The sequence below is a fragment of the Bos grunniens genome, chromosome 4, assembly GCF_055505025.1.
Source record: "Bos grunniens cultivar Pamir isolate PY7600 chromosome 4, Bosgru_T2T1.0, whole genome shotgun sequence".
Classification (NCBI taxonomy): Eukaryota; Metazoa; Chordata; class Mammalia; order Artiodactyla; family Bovidae; genus Bos; species Bos grunniens.
Window position 1 is genome coordinate 87,173,274 of NC_141168.1, and position 20,886 is coordinate 87,194,159.

Here is a 20,886-nt window from a genome sequence, read left to right on the forward strand (position 1 = left end):
GGCTAATTCAGTTTTGCTTTTCATCCTGTTCACCTCATTTTGCCCAAGCAGTTCAGACTTTGAATGGCATCTCTTGTCATCTGGATTCATAGAGCAGGGCATAACCTAATTTGACCCAAGATTCTCACTGCTGTGACCCACCTTCCACTGCTTCCCTGAACTCTTCTGCTGTGCTTCATGAACTCATGGCCAGCAAAATCCATTTTTGGGTTTTTTGGATCCTCCTCCTTTTCTCTGAAAGCTCCCCTTTCCTTTCCTTTCTGAAAGCTGCTGTTTCTGAAACCTGGTTATTTTTTTTTAGACTTTTGCTGTGACCCTCTCAAATGGAGACTTTGTTTTTCTCTTATACTTTGTTACTAAAGAGCAAGTAGAAGATGTCGGTGTCTTTATTTCCCACTGCACTTTCCGTTTTTATCTTTTTCCTTACAGTTTGAGCTTTTGAAGAAAAAAGAAATGCCAGCAGGCTGTGTCATCCCTGCTCGTCATTGTCCCAGTGACGTCCTTTTTGATCATTTTCCTTCCTTCATTGATCGGTTTAGCACCTGTCTCACTGTCTGTCTCTCCATTATTATCTCAGTCGCATCCTTGCTGACTTCAGCCTCCATGTGTGGATGACCCATGGCTCCTCTTCTCCTTTCTTTCCTTCCTCTAGGGATCTGTACTCCTTCTCAAGCAGCCACCACTACCATGGCCATGCCCCAGACTTGCTTATAATAGAAAAAACTCATCTCTAACAGTGCAGCTGTGGGCATCTCACTCTGACCTCCACTTTCTCTTCACAACTCACTTCCTTTAGGTCTACCTCAGTCGTTTTTTTGACATCTTGACTTAAAATCCAGTGACTCTGCAGTTCTTCACTTTCATTTCTCCCTCCCCACTGCCAAATCTTCACATCTTTCTGTGATTCTTTACTCTTACCACTCCCTAGCATATATTAAATACATTCAAACCTTTGCTCACCCGCTCCCTCCTCCTCTCCATCCCCACCTCAACGCTGTGTAAATGTTAGTCTTCTGCTTTTACTCCACATATTAAAGGTGTCTGCCCTAGTAGTTTACTTGGCCAGAGGAATCCACAAAACACCACTTTTCTCAGCCTCGAGTGGATCCGAAGCACTACCTTGCTGTATTTTGTCAGGATATTCTCTCACTTTCAGAGAAGACTGTTTGATGACTTTCTCCATCTTTATTCCTAGCTAATGAACTCTTTTACTTCTCAACAAATGTAATGGTTCTATCATCAAAGTTGCTAACCTATGTGGCAGGTAGACTAAATGATCTCCAGAAATGTCCATTTCCTAATCCTTGGAACCTATTGAATGTGTTACCTTAAATAATAAACGGAAATTAGATTGAGAATGAAATTAAATTTGACAATCAGTTGAGCTTGAGATAGGGAGCTTATCCTGGATTATTCACCTGGGCCCAGAGTAATCACTAGGTATAAGTGAAGAAGGAGAAAGCGGAGAGAGCCAAGGGGTGGAAGCATGAGGAAGTTATGATCCTCCCTGGATGGCATCAGAGACGGAGGAGTGGAAGGGATTCCCTGCTGATCCAGTGGTTAGGACTCAACACTGTTACTGCCAGAGTCTGGGTCCAATCGCTGGTCAGGGAACTAAGGACCCTGAAAACTGTGTCAGATCAGATCAGTTCAGATCAGTCACTCAGTCGTGTCCGACTCCTTGAGACCTCATGAATTACAGCATGCCAGGCCTCCCTGTCCATCACCAACTCCCGGAGTTCACCCAGACTCACGTCCATCGAGTCAGTGATGCCATCCAGCCATCTCATCCTCTGTCGTCCCCTTCTCCTCCTGCCCCCAATCCCTCCCAGCATCAGAGTCTTTTCCAATAAGTCAACTCTTCGCATGAGATGGCCAAAGTACTGGAGTTTCAGCTTTAGCATCATTCCTTCCAAAGAAATCCCAGGGCTGATCTCCTTCAAAATGGACTGGTTGGATCTCCTTGCAGTCCAAGGGACTCTCAAGAGTCTTCTCCAACACCACACTTCAAAAGCATCAATTCTTCGGCACTCAACCTTCTTCACAGTCCAACTCTCACATCCATACATGACCACAGGAAAAACCATAGCCTTGACTAGACGAACCTTTGTTGGCACAGTAATGTCTCTGCTTTTGAACATGCTATCTAGGTTGGTCATAACTTTCCTTCCAAGGAGTAAGCGTCTTTTAATTTCATGACTGCAGTCACCATCTGCAGTGATTTTGGAGCCCAGAAAAATAAAGTCTGACACTGTTTCCACTGTTTCCCCATCTATTTCCCATGAAGTGGTAGGACCGGATGCCATGATCTTCGTTTTCTGAATGTTGAGCTTTAAGCCAACATTTTCCACTCTCCCCTTTCACTTTCATCAAGAGGCTTTTGAGTTCCTCTTCACTTTCTGCCCTAAGGGTGGTGTCATCTGCATATCTGAGGTTATTGATGTTTCTCCCGGCAATCTTGATTCCAGTTTGTGTTTCTTCCAGTCCAGTGTTTCTCATGAAAACTGTGTAGCACAGCCAAAAAATTTTTTAAAAAATTCTTTTAAAGATGAAGGAATGGAGCTCTGAGTCAAGAAGGAATATGGGCAGCCTTTAGAGGCTGAAAAATCAAAGGAAACAGATTCTCCTCTACAGTCTCCAGAAGGAACCCAGACTCAGGGACAACCCTCATTTTAGCCCAGAGAGACACATTTCAGACTTGTAGTCCCCAGAGCTGTAAGACAATAAAATTTTCTTGTTAGTGGTGATTTACCACTAAGTTAGTGGTAATTTATTACAGCAGTCATAGAAACATATTCATTCAAATGTTAGCCCGTTTTGCAGCCTCCTTGCAGTGCAGTATTACATATTCATATACTTTGTCTTCTCTCTATAAAGACGGATGAACTGTTCTGATTCCTAAGGATAGCCCTTCTGCATGATGTCCTGGGCTCCACCTCTTGTTTAATCAAGGGCCTTGCTTTTGCATTATCCTTCTTTCTGTGTTGCATTAACAATTTTCCCTCTTTACTGGGTTGGACAGATTTGTAATATGTCCCATCTTAAAAAGAAAAAATTGACCCCTTGCTTTCTTTCAATGTCACACCCTAGTCAAAGCCACCATCACCTCTCTGGTTGTTCTCACCTGGACCACTTCAGTTACCTCCTAACTCTGATCCTGATATATATTCTCTTCCCGCTTATAATCCCTTCTTCATATGGCAGCTGGAATGCCCTTTGTAAAGTAGTAATTAGATGATATTATTACTGTCCTGCTTAAAACCTTCCATTGGCTTCTTTTCCATCATTTTTTAAATTGCAAGCCCTTTCTAAGGCCCATAGGATGTGGCTGCAATTTTTTCTGCCATTCTACTCATTTCTCTCTGCTGCAGCTGCACTGACCTTTTTCTCCCTTTAAGCAGACCAGCTCATTTTGCCCTAATGCCTTTGCACTTGCTGTTTCCTTTGCCTGAAGCTCTCTTCCTACACATATCTCTGTGTTAGCTCTTTTACTTTACTTTGGTCTCTGCTCAGATATAACCTCTGATGCTCATCCTTAGGTAGCACCCTCTGTTCTCGTCTCCTCAAGTGTTAACTTGGCCTCAGGTTTATTTCCTTTATACAGTGCCAAATTTTAAGTAGTAGAGGACAATAAAAGGTAGTGATGGTAAATGTAAAAGGATGTGGAGGTTTATGAAGGGGAAGAAATGGTTTGGAAATAGCCATGAGGGACACAGAAAACACATACCCCAGCTCCGAGGAAAGAGGACTTGAGGAAAGAGGATATAAGAGGAAAAATAATAGTGCTTTCAGGAAATAGTTCTTCCTCATAGCTAATGAGTAGATATCATGAGATAACATGTGTAAAGCATTTAGCACATTTCCTTGTACATATCAACCAATAAATTTACTTCCAATGGCAGTGTATGTCTTTCCTAACTTTCTTCCTTCCTTTTTTGAGAGGGAGGAGGCAGAGATCATATAGGAAGACCCTTGTCAGAGCCTAGTACTTGAAAAATGGGACTAAGTCAGAATAGTCTGTTATTTACAAATCTCAATAACAATAACCTTGTATACGAGACAGCAAAAAAGACACTGATGTATAGAACAGTCTTTTGGACTCTGTGGGAGAGGGAGAGAGTGGGATGATTTGGGAGAATGGCATTGAAACATGTATAATATCATATATGAAACGAGTCGCCAGTCCAGGTTCAATGCACGATACTGGATGCTTGGGGCTGGTGCACTGGGACGACCCAGAGGGATGGTATGGGGAGGGAGGAGGGAGGAGGGTTCAGGATGGGGCACACATGTATACCTGGGGTGGATTCATTTTGATATATGGCAAAACCAATACAATATTGTAAAGTTAAAAAATAAAATAAAAAAACAAAACAAAAGTAAATAAGATACAAGAATGTTCTGTACAGCAAAGGGAATATACCCAATATTTCATAAAAAGGAAAACAAACAAAAAAAACAAATAGTTCCTGGGTAATGTGTGCCAAATGAGTCATACAATCAATTGTCAGTGGCTTACCAGGTGTTATCAGAGCCTTAGTAACACTACAATTGGGCAAAATTCTTTCTTCTTGCCACTCAAGCATAAAGTACCCTTATTCTACTGAAAAATATAGTTTACTGAGAAATCCTAGCTAGATATTACTGCAGTTTAATAATCTGATGATAAATCAACAGTAAACGAATCCCCCAAAGAAACTTAAATAACTCTCCTCTTGGACTTCTCTGCAACCCTTTCCCCCTCCCAGCCTATCCATAAATAAAACTAGAAAGCCCTGTAGTAGTATGGAATTTATATGATTCTTAAAGTATACAGAATTTGAAACATGAAAATCTAAATGTTTTACATAGGTTTCAAGAACATGTATTTATGACATATTAACTGAAATTTTATCACCTTATTAAAGTGTTTTTATTCATGTGACATATTTGATGAATATATGATAAATAAAATATTGGAGGAATGATTGTCTTCTGTTGAATATAAATATGCAGCTTTACTCTTGCTTTCAGAGATTTGAGTCTTGTGTTTTCTTTTTTTCCCCCCCCAGAGAGTGAAGGACATTCCCCAAGTCACCTTGCAGTGTTGTGTCGAGGCCGAGTTTTTGTCTTTGATGTAATGCATGAAGGATATCTGATGACTGCACCAGAGATTCAGAGGTTTTCAAACTACTTTCTTGGGTCTCATTAGGTTTTAAACTTTTACTTGAGTTAAAAAAAAAAAAAAGTTCAACATTACCTTTTAAAAAGTGACAGTAAGGTGAGAAATAAGAATTTTATGTATGCTAATTTTTAAAAGCCTATTTTTATTTTATTTTAAATTTAAATTAGCTTTTCATTTTACTCATTGTATATGAATAAACTCTCCTTGGAGAAAAGATAAACATTACAAACATTACTCATCGCATTCGCTGCCCCAAAATTAATCACTATTGCTAGCATGGTGTATTCTGTCCTTTCAAACCTATTGCAATGAATTTACATGCACATACAGATTTTTTTAAAAAGAACATATATATGTATATTTTACATATAGTATGTACTAAAAGTGAAAGTTTCTCAGTCATATCCAACTCTTTGTGACCCCATGGACTGTAGCCTGCCAGGCTCCTCTGTCCAAGGAATTCTCCAGGCCAGAGTACTGAGTTGGTAGCTGTGCCCTTCTCCAGGTGATCTTCCCAACCCAGGGATCGAACCCAGGTCTCCCACATTGCAGGCAGATTCTTTACCGTCCAAGCTACCAGGGAAGCCCACAATATGTATTTTATATATATACAGTATGTACATATACTACTGTATCAGGAAATGGCAGCCCACTCCAGCATTCTTGCCTGGGAAATCCCATGGGCAGAGGAGCCTGGTGGGCTGCAGTCTGTGGGGGTCACAGAGAGTTGAACATGACTGAGCAACTAAACAGCAAGCAGAGTATTATTTTGGATGTTTATATTTTTAAAGTTAGCATTATGGAAAATTCCCAAAGGTAGAGGGAATTATATAATGAAGCTCCTCCATGTAGTCACCCCTAGATTGAACAGCTATTATAGTAACTCCTAGCTTCAACTATTATAAATTCATTGTCTTATTCAGCTATACCTCCTTGTGCCCCTCCCGAAACTCCCCCACAGATTATTTTTAAAAAATCTCAAACGTAATATCCTTTCACTATAAATAGTAAGCTTCTCTAAGATATAAGGACTCTTAAAAACATAAACATAAAAAATTACCATACCTAATGACTTGCTTCTCCTAAAATATTAACAAGAATTCTTTAATATATTAATATACAGTCAGTTGTTCACATTTTCTGGTTTGTCTTCTAAAATTGTATGTATGTGTATATATTTTAAATTATTTTTATTGAGCATTACAAACCTGTACACAAGCACACACAGAAGTCCACAGTTAAATACTCATGCATCTAGCACCCAGGTCAAGATACAGAACATTTCCGTTACACCCCTTATACCAGAAATCCCCCTTCTCAAGTGTAATCACTTAGCTTCCTTGCAATTTTTATTAATACAAAAAGTGCTGCTGTAAAAATTCTTGTATAAGTCTTTGATGTATACATGCATGCATTTCTGTCTCATTACACTCAGGAGAGGACTTGGGGAGTCATAGTTTATGTGTATGTTCAGCTTCAGTGGTCATGCCAGTTTTCCAAAGTATTTGTACTGATAAACACTTCCCACTAGTGTAGGAGTGTTGTAGGAGTTCGTTAATACATTCTCGATATGAGGCTTTCATGGATTTCAAAGTGTCTCTTTGATCATCAGAAATTCTTCATTCGAATGTAGTCCAGTATATCAATATTTTACCATATGGATTATACATTTTGTGTACTGTTGAAATTTTTTTCTAATTTTTTAAAATTGGAGTATTAATTGCTTTACAGTGTTGTTAGTTTTTGCTGTACAGTTGCATGAATCTGTGTTTGTACATACATCCCTTCCCTCTTGAACCTCGCTCCCTACTCCCACCCTTCTAGATCATCATAGAGCACAAAGCTGAGCTCTCAGTGCTACGCAGCAGCTTCCCACTAGCTGTTTTACACATGGTGTATCTATGTCACTGTTACTCTCTCAGTTCCTCGCACCTTCTCCTTACCCCCTCTATGTGAATAAGTCCGTTCTCTATGTCTTTGTCTCTGTTCTTGCCCTGAAGATAGGTTCAAGAGTACCATTTTTCTAGATTCCATATATATACATTAATAAACAGTGTGTGTTTTTCTTGCTTCACTCTGTATGACAGATCCTAGATTCATCCACATGACTACAAAGGACCCAATTTCATTCCTTTTTATAACTGAGTAATATTCTATTGTGTGTGTGTGTGTGTATATATATATACACACACACACCACATCTTCCTAACATCTGTTGATGGACATTTAAATTCTTTCCATGTTTTGGCTGTTGTAAATAGGGCTGCAATGAACACTGGGTACATGTGTCTTTTTAAATTATGGTTTTCTCAGGGTATATGCCCAGTAGTGGGATTGCTGGGTCATATGGTAGTTTTATTCTTAGTTTCTTAAGGAACCTCCGTACTGTTTCCCATAGTGGTTGTATCAGTTTGCATTTTTACCAGCAGTGCAAGAGGGTTCCCTTTTCTCCACACCCTCTTCAGCATCTATTGTTTGTAGATTTTTTGATGGTGGCCATTCTCATTGGTGAGGTGATACCTCATTGTAGTTTGGATTTGCATTTCTTAGGGATGTTGAGCATGCTTTCTCCGTCTAGTCAAGGCTATGGTTTTTCCAGTGGTCACGTATGGATATGAGAGTTGGACTGTGAAGAAAGCTGAGCGCTGAAGAATTGATGCTTTTGAACTGTGGTGTTGGAGAAGACTCTTGAGAGTCCCTTGGACTGCAAGGAGATCCAACCAGTCCATCTTAAAGGAGATCAGTCCTGGGTGTTCATTGGAAGAACTGATGCTGAAGCTGAAACTCCAATACTTTGGCCACCTCTTGCGAAGAGTTGACTCATTGGAAGAGACCCTGATGCTGGGAGGAGGAGAAGGGGACGACAGAGGATGAGATGGCTGGATGGCATCACCGACTCGATGGACATGAGTTTGGGTGAACTCCGGGAGTTGGTGATGGACAGGGAGGCCTGGCGTGCTGCAATTCATGGGGTCGCAAAGAGTTGGACACGACTGAGCGACTGAACTGAACTGAGCATGCTTTCATGTATTTGTTGGCCATCTTTATGTCTTCTTTGGAGGAATGTCTGTTCAGGTCTTCTGCCTATTTTTTGATTGTTTTTTTGTTTTTTTTAATATTGAGCTGCATGAGCTGATTATTTTTAGGGGTTTATTTTTAGGGGTTAATCCCTTGTCAGTTGCTTTATTTGCAAATATTTGCTCCCATTCTGAGGGCTGTCTTTTCATCTTATTTATGATTTCCTTTGCTGTGCAAAATCTTTTAAGTTTAATTAGGTTCCATTTGCTTATTTTTGTTTTTATTTTCATTGCTCTAGGATGTGGGTCATAAAGGATATTAATGCAATTTATGTCATCTAGAGTTCTACCTAGATTTTCCTCTATGAGTTTTGTAGTGTCTGGACTTCCATAAAAATTTTTTTTACTAACACATTGTTAGATATTTTCTTACATTGTGCTCTAAACTTTCATTCTTTTATCTTTCACATTTACGTTAAAAGTCTGCCTAGAATTGATTTTCGCAGAAGGCAATGGCACCCCACTCCAGTACTTTTACCTAGAAAATCCCATGGACCGAGGAGCCTGGTGGGCTGCAGTCCACGGGGTCGCTAGAGTCGGACACAACTAAGCGACTTCACTTTCACTTTTCACTTTCATGCATTGGAGAAGGAGATGGCAACCCACTCCAGTGTTCTTGCCTGGAGAATCCCAGGGACCGGGAAGCCTGGTGGGCTGCCGTCTATGGGGTCACACAGAGTCGGACATGACTGAAGTGACTTAGCAGTAGCAGCAGAATTGATTTTTGCATGTGTCATGAGGAAAGGGGTAGTTTTGTGTATTTAAAAATAGTTTTTTTTTAAATAGTCAATTTATGTTTGGCTGTGCTGGGTCTTTGTCACTGTGCTCAGGCTTTCTCTAGTTGCGGCAAGTAGAGACTCCTCTTCATTGTGGTGTGTGGACTTCTCATTGTAGTGATCTCTCTTGCTGCGGAACACAAGCTCTAGGGTGTGCAGGCCTCCATAGTTGCGATGCATGGGCTTAGATGCTCCACAGCATGTGGAGTCTTCCCAAACCAGGGATTGAACCCGTGTTCCTTTCATTTCGAGGCAGATTCTTAACCACTGGACCACCGGGGAAGTCCAGAAAATAATTTTATTTTAGGTATTTTTCTGCAGTTCATTTCTTTTAGTGAATAATAAGACAATGAATAATAAGACAATAATATATTCATACTGGAGTAGACATTATCAACCTTACTTTTTTAAACTGTCATATAGAATTCCACCAAATGGTCATACTATATAGTTTGACCATTCTCCTTTAGTACCCATTGACGTAGTTTGCGTTTGTTACTATAAAAAACAGTCAACATTTTCCAGCATGCCTCTTTGTGTATTTGTGAGAAAATATCTATGTATTGACATTAGAAATGTACTTTCTGGATCATAGGATACATACCTTTAAATTTTTAAACAAAGTCAGATTGTCATTCATAGCAGCATTATGTTTCCTGCTAGTGTTTTAGGAGGATACCTACTTCTCTACGTGGTTGATGACATGGTATAATTAAACTTAAAATATGGTGAACTGACCCATGAAAAATGGTTTTCATTGTTGCCTGAATTGACATATCCCTCATAACTAGTGAAATTGAATATATTTCTATATGTTTATAGGTCACTCATATTTTCAGTGAGTTGCTTTTGCCTATTTTTCTATTTGCTATTTTTAAATTCTTATTGATTTGTAGCAATTATATGTCTGGGCACTCATCCTTTAGTAGTTATATGGGTTGCAAACATTTCATTCCAGTTAGCAAACTTTTTTTGTACTTCAGCAGGCATTGTTAATTTTGATATAGACAAAAAAGATCCGTTTTTTAGTTTTTTTTGCTTTTGTTTCTTGGATAATCTTTCTGTCTGTTCAGCTGTATTTTAAAATTTGTTCCAAATTTGACATAAAAGAATTAGATCAGGCTTATTACTTGGATTACTGAAAGCCACTCTCTCAGAAACTGCATACATGTGATTTGTGGTCTGAATTCAGCCTGTAGCCTGTTTTGCTTGGATAACAGAGAATTTGAATTGCTATTTAAAAATCAGGAGAATTCACATAAACATGGATTTCTGTTTTTATTCATATAAAAACTTGGATTTCTGTTCTCCATTAAAATAAAAGCCTTGTTTGTTCAGATTGTTAACTCTGATTCAGCCTCACAGGTGGTTTTCTTGCTTCCCTACATTCTCTACAGTCATCAGTCCTGTGACTTTAAAAATTCATATTTGATCGTATCTTACCTTAAAATTCTTGAGTAGTTCCTTGAGGTCTAGCTAACAGTCTCATTTTTTTAAACTGTGGTCGCGATTTGACCTTCGCCTGTCCCTTCAGCCTTGTCCTGCTCTTCCTCCCTCTGCATCCTGTTCTACCCAGTTTCTCTGCTTGCAGTTCTGATGTGTTAGGTTATCTGTAGTCTTTGCATGTGCTCATGCTTTCTATTGGACTGCCGTCCCCTGCCTTGTCCACCTTTTAAGTAAGAATTGCTCCTCGCGCTTTGTTTCTGTTCACATGTCACCACCGGCTTACTACTTCCTATTTTATGTCTTATTTCATAATTTCCCATTCCCTTTCCTCTCTTCATGGCCCAAGGACTTAGCCTCTTATTTATCTCTATTATACTGATTATTGTATTGAAGTCATTTATTTCTATATTTTCACCTTCAGATGGAGCTCAAAGAGATTACTTACCAGATTTTTTTTTTTTTTAATACCCTCTGCTTAATACAAAGCAGAAAGGTATGGGTGTGGATGTGTGAGTGAACTGAGTGATTAGGCCAGCTCTGTGCATTAGGACGGAGAAGGCAATGGCACCCCGCTCCAGTACTCTTGCCTGAAAATCCCATGGATGGAGGAGCCTGGTAGGCTGCAGTCCATGGGGTCGCTAAGAGTCAGACACGACTGAACAACTTCACTTTCACTTTTCACTTTCATGCATTGGAGAAGGAAATGGCAACCCACTCCAGTGTTCTTGCCTGGAGCATCCCAGGGACGGGGGAGCCTGGTGGGCTGCCGTCTATGGGGTTGCACAGAGTCGGACACGACTGAAGCGACTTAGCAACAGCAATAGCGATGCATTAGGAAATTTTATTTAGAAACATAAGATACATATTAGTAGTATAAGATAGATCGGTCAGATTCTGAATCTTATGAGTTGGTGCCTCAAAAGAGATGTGTTAAAATTTGCAGTAATCCAGGAAAGAAGTTAGAGGTTGGGACTGTAGAATATGGAACACTGTTCAAAACCACTAGTAAGATTCTACTGTATGATACAGGGAACTATATTCAATATCTTATAATGAACTATAATGGAGAAGAATCTGAAGAAGAATATATAAAACTGAGTCACTTTGTTGTATATCAGAAAGTAACACAATGTTGTAAATCAACTATACTTCAATTTAAATTTTTCTTAAAAAGATAAATGCATAAAAAGTTTTGGAGATAAAATTAATTTGAATTGGTAACTGGATTTAGAAAGAAAGGGAGCTATTACTGAGTAAGTAGATAGTATTATAACAGAAGAGGAAGTAACCTTTCAATTTTCAGTTTTTTCTTGTTTTTAATACTGGCTTTGAGGCAATTCACATACTACACAGTTCACCCATTTAAAGTATATATTTCAGCATTTCTTAAGAATGTTCAGAATTGTGCTGTCATCTTCACAATCAACTTTAGAATATTTTTGTCACCCCTCAAAGTAACCCTGAACTCATAAGCAGTAATTCCCCATTTGCTCCCCAACTCTTACCCATCCATTAGCAGACATTTCTCATATTTCCCCAACACTCCCATCCCACCAGCCTGAGGTAGCCTTTCTGTCTGTTTCACTTGACCTTTTGTCTCTATGGTTTTCCTTCTCTGGACATTTCACATAAATGGACTCTTAAATGGCCTTTTCTGTCTAGGTTCTTTCACTTAGTATACCTTACATTTTCAACATTCATAGATGTTGTGGCGGTCCTCCGTGTCAGTGGTCCTCAATCTTTTTGGCACCAGAGTCTGGGTTTCCTGGAAGACTGTTTTTCTATGGATGTGCACTGGTTTCATGATGATTCAAGAACATTACGTTTATTGTGCATTTTATTTCTATTACTATCACATTATATAATGAAATAATTATGCGGTTGTCACTTGTCACTCACTGATAGGGTTTTGATATGAGTCCATAAGCAATTGGTTTATCATGATCTCTATGCAGTCGGACCTCTTCACTAGTGATAATCTGTATCTGCAGCTGCTCCCCAGAGCTAGCTAGCCTCACCACCTCAGCTCTACCTGAGATCCTCAGGCATCATAAGGAACTCACAGTCTAGATCCCTCACATGCGCAGTTGACAGCTCCTATGAGAATCGAATGCCCCTGCTGATGTGACGGGACACAGAACTCAGGTGGTAAATGGGAGCAATGGGAAGTGACTGTAAATACAGGTGGAACTTTGCTCACTCACCCACTGCTCACCTCCTGCTGTGTAGCCTGGTTCCTAACAGGGATTGGAGACTCCTGGTAGCATTTATTAGTACTTCCTTTTTTTTTTTTTTTTACTGAATAATAATGCACTCTATGGCTAGACCACATTTTATTTAATTATATATCAGTTGATAGACATTTGGGTTGTTTTGACTTTTTGACTGCTGTGAATAATGCTGCTGTGGACATCTGTGTATAGGTTTTTGTGTGGACACTTGTCACGGGTGTATTCCTTGGAGTGGAATTGCTGGATCATACTTCTATGTTTAACCATTTGAGGAACTGCCAAACTGTTTTCCAGTATGAGTGCACCATTTACATTCACATCAGTGGTACTTGAGGGTTCCAATTTATTTTCATTCTCACCAGTACTTGTTAGCCTTTTTGATTGTAGCCATCCTAGAGAGTATGAAGTAGGATCTCATTGTGGTTTACAGTTGTGTCTCCATGATGACGAGATTGAACATACTTTCATGTACCTATGCCTGTAAACTCTGGGAGTTAGTGAAGGACAGGGGAGCCTGGTGTCCTGCAGTCCATGGGGTCACAAAGGGTTGGATATGACTTAGCAACTGAACAACAACTTGGAGAAATGTCTGTTCAAATTCTTTACCAATTCTTAATTGGGTTACTTGTCTTTTTTATTATTGAGTTATAAAACTTCTTTCTATATCCTAGATGTAAGTCCCTTATCATATACATAAATTACATATATTTTCCTCCCATTCTAGTGTTTACTTCACTTTTTTCATGGTTGCTTGTGAAGGGCCAACATTTTAGTTTTGATAGAGTTCAGTTTATCTACTCCTTAGTTATTTGTACTTTTACTGTCATATCTTAGAAACCATTCCCTAATTCATAGTCATGAAGAGATACCTATGTTTTCTTCTAAGATCAGTTTTGTCTTAATTTGTAGGAAGAGGTCAGGGAGATAATTTTTAAATGTATATTTAATTTGGAATGTTGGCAGAAATTGAGGTGGATATATCCAACAAGCATTTGGAAATTTGGTACTAGAAATTTAGAGAGAAAATAGGGTTAAAGTTAGAGATTTGGTTGCCTCTTAGGTAAAGGTGATAATTGAAGCTATTCAAGTAGTGGGTGAAATTACCAAAGAAGAAACTTGTAGAAGAGGTTGGGGGAGGCCAGTGAGGGGAAATTTGGGAAGACATACATGTGATGGTGGATAGAGGAAATGGCACCCCACTCCAGTGCTCTTGCCTGGAAAAATCCCATGGATGGAGGAGCCTGGTGGGCTGCAGTCCATGGGGTCGCTAGGAGTCGGACACAACTGAGCGACTTCACTTTCACTTTTCACTTTCATGCATTGGAGAAGGAAATGGCAACCCACTCCAGTGTTCTTGCCTGGAGCATCCCAGGGACGGGGGAGCCTGGTGGGCTGCCGTCTCTGGGGTCGCACAGAGTCGGACATGACTGAAGCGACTTAGCAGCAGCAGCAGAGAACAACAGTCAGTGAAAAAGACCATTAGTCAGTGAGTTAGAAAGACCACAATGTAACAGTGCTACAAAAGCCAACACAGAATTTCAAGATTGACTCCTGGGTGGTAAAGGACTTTATAAAGAGAAACATGAGACTGAGATAAAGCTGCTAGATCTTATGGGATGCCATTGCTAATATTCAGAAACACATTTTCAAGATAATCACTGGAGGACAAAACCCAATTACAGTAAATTAAAGAATGAGTGGAAAGTAATGAAGGCAGATTTTGAGGAAATATCAAGGATAAAATATTTTAAAATATGTATGATTCTAAAATATTGTTAATACGAATTTTTGTGCTTTTAAATATCAAAAATTGCATGTGTACTGAAAAGTCCATAGATAGTCAAATTGAAAGAGAAGAGGGGTAATTACAGTTATCAAATCTATACCTCTTTTTACAATATGAATAGAGAAGTTATTTTTAAACCACCTTTGAAGTATGATTGACATATAAAGCTGTGCATATTTTTTCTGTACAACTGGATGAGTTTGGAGATAAGTATACATTGATTAAACTTACCAAAATGGATACCATAAACATATTCATCACCCCCAAAGGTGTCCTTCTCTCTTTGTTTGTAAAAAAAATTTTAATGGTAAGAACACTTACCTTAGGATCTACCCTCTTAGCAAATTTTTAAGAGTGTCATACAGTGTTATTAACTACAGCACTATGCTGTACAATAGGTCTCTAGGACTGACTTATGTTGTATAACTGAAACTTTGTATCACTTGGCAGTGCTGTGCTAGGTCACTCAGTCCCGTCCGACTCTTTGTGACCCCACGGACTGTAGCCCGCCAGGCTCCTCTGTTCCTGGGGATTCTCCAGGCAAGAATACTGGAGTGCCATGTAATACATGTTTGCCATGCCCTCCTCTCAGGGATCTTCCTAATCCAGGGATTGAACCCAGGTCTCCTGCATGGCGGACAAATTCTTTACTGACTGAGCCACCAGGGAAGCCCAAGAATACTGGAGTGAGTAGCCTATCCCTTCTCCAGGAGATCTTCCCTACCCAGGAATCGAAGCAGGGTCTCCTGCATTGCAAGTGGATTCTAATGCCTCCTCATTTTCTCCTTAGCCCAGCCCCTGGCACCCGCTATTCTTTTCTGCTTTTAAGAGTTTTATCTATTTTAGATTCCCCATATAAGTGATAGTATGTAGTGTTTCTTCTGTGTTTAGCTTATTTCATTTAGGATAGTGTCCATCAAGTTCATTCACACTGTTGCAAACAGTGGAATTTTTTCTTAAAGCTGAATAAAATTCCATTTGTATGTTTATACCACATCTTGTTTATTCATTCATCTATCATTAAATATTTAAGTTGCTTTTGCCTCTTGGCTATTGTGAATAATATTGCAAGGAACATGAGAATGCAGATGTCTCTTTGAGACCCTGGTTTCAGTTCCTTTGGATATGTACACAGAACTGGGATTACTGGATCATATGCTGCTGCTGCTAAGTCGCTTCAGTCGTGTCCGACTCTGTGTGACCCCATAGACGGCAGCCCACCAGGCTCCCCCGTCTCTGGGATTCTCCAGGCAAGAACACTGGAGTGGGTTGCCATTTCCTTCTCCAGTGCATGAAAATGAAAAGTGAAAGTGAAGTTGCTCAGTCGTGTCCAACTCTTAGCGACCCCATGGACTGCAGCCCACCAGGCTCCTCCGTCCATGGGATTTTCCAGGCAAGAGTACTGGAGTCAAGCGCCATTGCCTTCTCCAGCTGGATCATATAGTATCTCTGTTTTTGATTTCATGAGGAACCTCCATAATTTTCTATAGTGGCTGCACCAATTGACAGTTCCACCAGCAGTGCAGAAGGGTTCTCTTTCCTCCCCATCATCATCAGTGCTTGTTACTGCTTGTCTTTTTGATAGTAGTCATTCTGACAGGTGTGAGAGAATATCTCGTTGTGCTTTTGATTTACATTTCCCTGATAATTAGTTGTGTTGAGTACTTTTTCATGTATTTCTTGGCCATTTTTATATCTTCTTTGGAGAAATGTCTGTTCAGTTCCTTTGCCCATTTTTAAATCAGGTTGTTTGGGGGTTTTTTGCAATTATATTGTGAGGGTTCCATGACCTCTTACCAGATATATGGTTTGCAGATATTTTCTCATATTCTGTAGTTTGCTCTTTCACTTCATTATTTCCTTTACAGTGCTAAAGCTTTTGGTTTGATGTAATCTCATTTGTCTATTTTTACTTTTGTTGCCTGTGCTTTTGGTATCATATCTAAGAAATGATTGCAAAAGGTTAATGTCTGGAAGCTTTTTTCCCATATTTTCTTCCAGGAGTTTTATTGTTTCAGGTCTAATATTTAAGCCTTAAATCTATTTTGAATTGATTTCTGTGTAAGGTATAAGATAGGGGTCCAGTTTCAATTCTTTTTATGTGGTGATTTTCCCAACACTGTTTACTTAAGGGGCTTTCTATTTCCCATATATTCTTGGTCTCCTTGGCACCTCAGTTGACTGTAAGTGGATTTATTTGTAGGCTCTCTGTTCAGTTCCATTGACCTGTATGAGTGTCACTTGTGCCATATTGTTTTGATTACCATAGCGTTGTTTGGATTGGCCAAGATGTTACAGAAAAACCCTAATGAACTTTTTGGTGAACCCAGTATATTTTTGAAAAACTCAGCAGTGGCCATAGGACTGGAAAAGGTCAGTTTTCATTCCAATCCCAAAGAAAGGCAATGCCAAAGAATGCTCAAACTACTGCACAATTGCACTCATCTTACACACTAGCAAAGTAATGCTCAAAATCCTCCAAGCCAGGCTTTAACAGTACGTGAACCGTGAACTTCCAGATGTTCAAGCTAGTTTTAGAAAAGGCAGAGGAACCAGAGATCAAATTGCCAACATCCGTTGGATCATTGAGAAAGCAAGAGAGTTCCAGAAAAACATATATTTCTTCTTTATTGACTATGCCAAAGTCTTTGACTATGTGGATCACAATAAACCAGACCACCTGACCTGCCTCCTGAGAAATCTGTATGCAGGTCAAGAAGCAACAGTTACAACTGGACATGAAACACAGACTGGTTCCAAATAGAGAAAGGAATACGTCAAGGCTGTATATTGTCACCGTGCTTATTTAACTTATATGCAGAGTACATCATTAGAAATGCTGAGCTGGATGAAGCATAAGCTGGAATCAAGATTGCTGGGAGAAATATCAATAACCTCAGATATGCAGATGACACCATTCTTATGACAGAAAGTGAAGAGGAACTAAAGAGCCTCTTGATGAAAGTGAGAGAGGAGAGTGAAAAAGTTGGCTTAAAACTCAACATTCAGAAAACTAAGATCATGGCATCTGGTCCCATTACTTCATGGCAAAATGATGGGGAAATAGTGACAGACTTTATGTTCTTGGGCTCCAAAATCACTGCAGATGGTGACTGTAGCCATGAAATTAAGAGACGCTTGCTCCTTGGAAGAAAAATTATGACCAATCTAGACAGCATATTAAAAAGCAGAGACATTACTTTGCCAACAAAGGTCCCTCTAGTCAAGGCTATGGTTTTTCCAGTGGTAATGTATGGATGTGAGAGTTGGGCTATAAAGAAAGCTGAGTGCCAAAGAATTAATGCTTTTGAACTGTGGTATTAGAGAAGACTCTTGAGAGTCCCTTGGACTGCAAGGAGATCCAACCAGTCCATCCTAAAGGAAATCAGTCCTGAATATTCATTAGAAGGACTGATGCTGAAGCTGAAAGTCCAATACTTTGGCCACCTGATGCAAAGAACGGACTCATTTGAAAAGACCCTGATGCTGGGAAAGATTGAGGGTGGGAGGAGAAGGGGACGATAGAAGATGAGATAGTTGGATGCCATCACCCACTCAATGGACATGAGTTTGAGTAAACTCCAGGAGTTGGTGATGGACAGGGAGGAGTGGAGAGCTACAGTCCATGGGGTCGCAAAAAGTTGGACACAACTGAGCAACTGAACTGAACTGAATAGTCTTTTTAATGATTTTAAGTAACAGTGGCACATGTGAAAATATTTAAAACTACATGGTATTTCTATTTTGGGGGTTAAACCCAAGTATTAATTGGGTATAGAATAAGTCCTCTGTTAATATATTCACGTAGTTTTTAGTTAGATAAAATGTATATGATATTTGTGAGATTATGTACCAGAATATTTTTAAACTTCTCCATTATGCAGGGCATTTACTTGGATCTTGGAAGTGCATGTACCTTTTGAAAGTATAAATTATATCAAACAAAATTTATTTGCTTAAGCTCTTGTCAAGTATACTGATGGTATTAATAGGCACATAATCACTGTGGGGAAAAAAAAGGTGTAGGAGATAACTCCATTGCTGTAGAGACCATAATCCCTTTCTTTGGATAATACAGAATACAGTATTATTCTTTGGATAATATTTAAATTAAAACACTTAAATACTAATAAACTTTGTAACCTATGAAAGGCCAAAGTAGCTAGTGCTCCTGCCTCTGCTCTTTTTGAATCTTCCTTATTTAATCTTCCAAAGGCAATTGACATACATCCAAAAGAAATGCCACAGTGAACCCAACGGACCTGGGGTAGCAGCGTTAACTACTGAGGAGCGAACTCGATGGGCTAAGGTTATAATTTACATTTTTCTTTTCTTTAGAGGTGCAATTGACTTACAACATTATATTCAGGTATACACATAAGGATTCAGTATTTGTTTCTATTGAGAAATATCACAGTAAATCTAGTTAATGTCCATCGCCATACAGAAAATTTAAAAATATTTTTCTTGTGATGAGAACTTTAAGATCTACTCTCTAGCAACTTTCAAATATGCAGTACAATATTATTAACTATAATTTAGACTTGGGGAGAGTATATACTTTTATTTTGTTTACATTTAAACTTCAAACACTCAGCTCAAGGACGTGCTGGCCCTTGGAAATAAAGACAAATGGACAGACGGCTTTAAGCTTTAAGCAGTTTTTAAATACATTGTACAATATTGAACAAGCAGAAAATCTAGGGGTGGCATAACTTTATGTGTGGTTAGTCACTCAGTCATTGACTTTTTGTGACCCTGTGAACTGTAGCCCACCAGGCTCCTCTGTTTATGGGATTCTCCAGGCAAGAATACTTGAGTGGGTAGCCATTTCCTTCTCCAGGGGACCTTCCCAACTGAGGAATCGAACCTGGGTCTCCTGACTTGCAGGCATTTTCTTTACTGTCTGAGCACCCAGGAAAGCAGGCATAATTTTATACCTTTATACATTTAGTAGCACAAATGTAGGGACTAGGCATGCTTTTGAAGAAGAAAACCTGTTCAGGACTCATCACAGAGGTCGTTGAATTTACACTTTTCTTGATGAACCTTTTCTCTAACTTTTCAAAAACCTGTTGAGGTTTTCTGACTATTTTATATTTAACTTGTAACATTTTATTTTTTCTTCTTGCCCTTTAGGCACGAGAATATTTGATTAGTCTTAATCCAGAGAACCTGACTATATTAGAAAAAATTCAGAGCAGTTTACTGGTATTTTGTTTAGATGATGACAGTCCACATGTTACACCAGAAGATTATTCTCAGGTATTCAACTATCTTGTTCTGTTATTTCTTTTTTTTTAAAGAATTTATTTATTTTTGGCTGTGCTGGGTCTTTGTTGCTTTGCACAGGCTTTCTTTCCAGTTGTGGCAGGCGGGATGTACTCTGGTTGCTGTGTGTGGGCTTCTCATTGCACTGGCTTCTCTTGTTGTGGAGCACAGGCTCTAGGTGCACGAGCTTCAGTAGCTACCACTTAAGGGCCAGACCTCTGTCCCCTGTGTTGGCAGATGGATTCTTAACTATGAGACCACCAGGAAAGTCCCTTGTTTTATTTCTTCCCACAGAGTTTTCTGGAGAACTCTTGTGTAAATTGAACATGAGAAGAATTTTTTTTTTTTAAAGAATCACTTTATTAAGTATAATTGACATGCAAAAAACTGTATATATTTAATGTATACAACTTAGTTTGAAGTATACACCTGTAAAACCACCTTGAAACATAATCGTGAAAACAATTGTTTCCTAGATTTTGGAGACCACCAGGAAAGTCCCTTGTTTTATTTCTTCCCACAGAGTTTTCTGGAGAACTCTTGTGTAAATTGAACATGAGAAGAATTTTTTTTTTTTTTAAAGAATCACTTTATTAACTATGAGACCACCAGGAAAGTCCCTTGTTTTATTTCTTCCCACAGAGTTTTCTGGAGAACTCTTGTGTAAATTGAACATGAGAAGAATTTTTTTTTTTTTTAAAGAATCACTTTATTAAGTATAATTGACATGCAAAAAACTGTATATATTTAATGTATACAACTTAGTTTGAAGTATACACCTGTAAAACCACCTTGAAACATAATCGTGAAAACAATTGTTTCCTAGATTTTGGAAACATCTTTTATCTTAGAATGGGGTAGCTAAGAAAAGAAAGCACAAATACTAAGTCATACAATATAAATATTTGTGCAAGCTTTTAAAACCTTTTCTTAGCTACACATACACACATATCATAAGATTATACATAAATAAATAATGCTTTGTAAATCCTTGCCACATTGTTCAGCTCTGTTTAGAAAGAAAGAAAGTGAAGTCGCTCAGTTATGTCCGACTCTTTGCGACCCCATGGACTGTAGCCTCTGTCCATGGGGTTTTCTGGGCAAGAGCACTGGAATGGGTTGCCATTTCCTTCTC

At 39.0% G+C, this 20,886-nt stretch overlaps 1 protein-coding gene across 6 annotated transcripts in view; it reads left to right on the forward strand.

Annotated features, from left to right (window-relative positions):
- The window catches only part of CROT (carnitine O-octanoyltransferase), a 61,503-nt gene that overhangs the window by 11,423 nt on the left and 29,194 nt on the right, over positions 1-20,886 (forward strand). For all 6 annotated transcript variants that reach the window (XM_086397288.1, XM_086397285.1, XM_086397291.1 and 3 more), the window contains 3 exons: positions 5,052-5,160; positions 18,696-18,789; positions 19,620-19,745. In XM_086397288.1, coding sequence (XP_086253414.1) covers positions 5,052-5,160; positions 18,696-18,789; positions 19,620-19,745 — 329 coding nt within the window. The remainder of the gene's footprint in view (positions 1-5,051; positions 5,161-18,695; positions 18,790-19,619; positions 19,746-20,886) is intronic.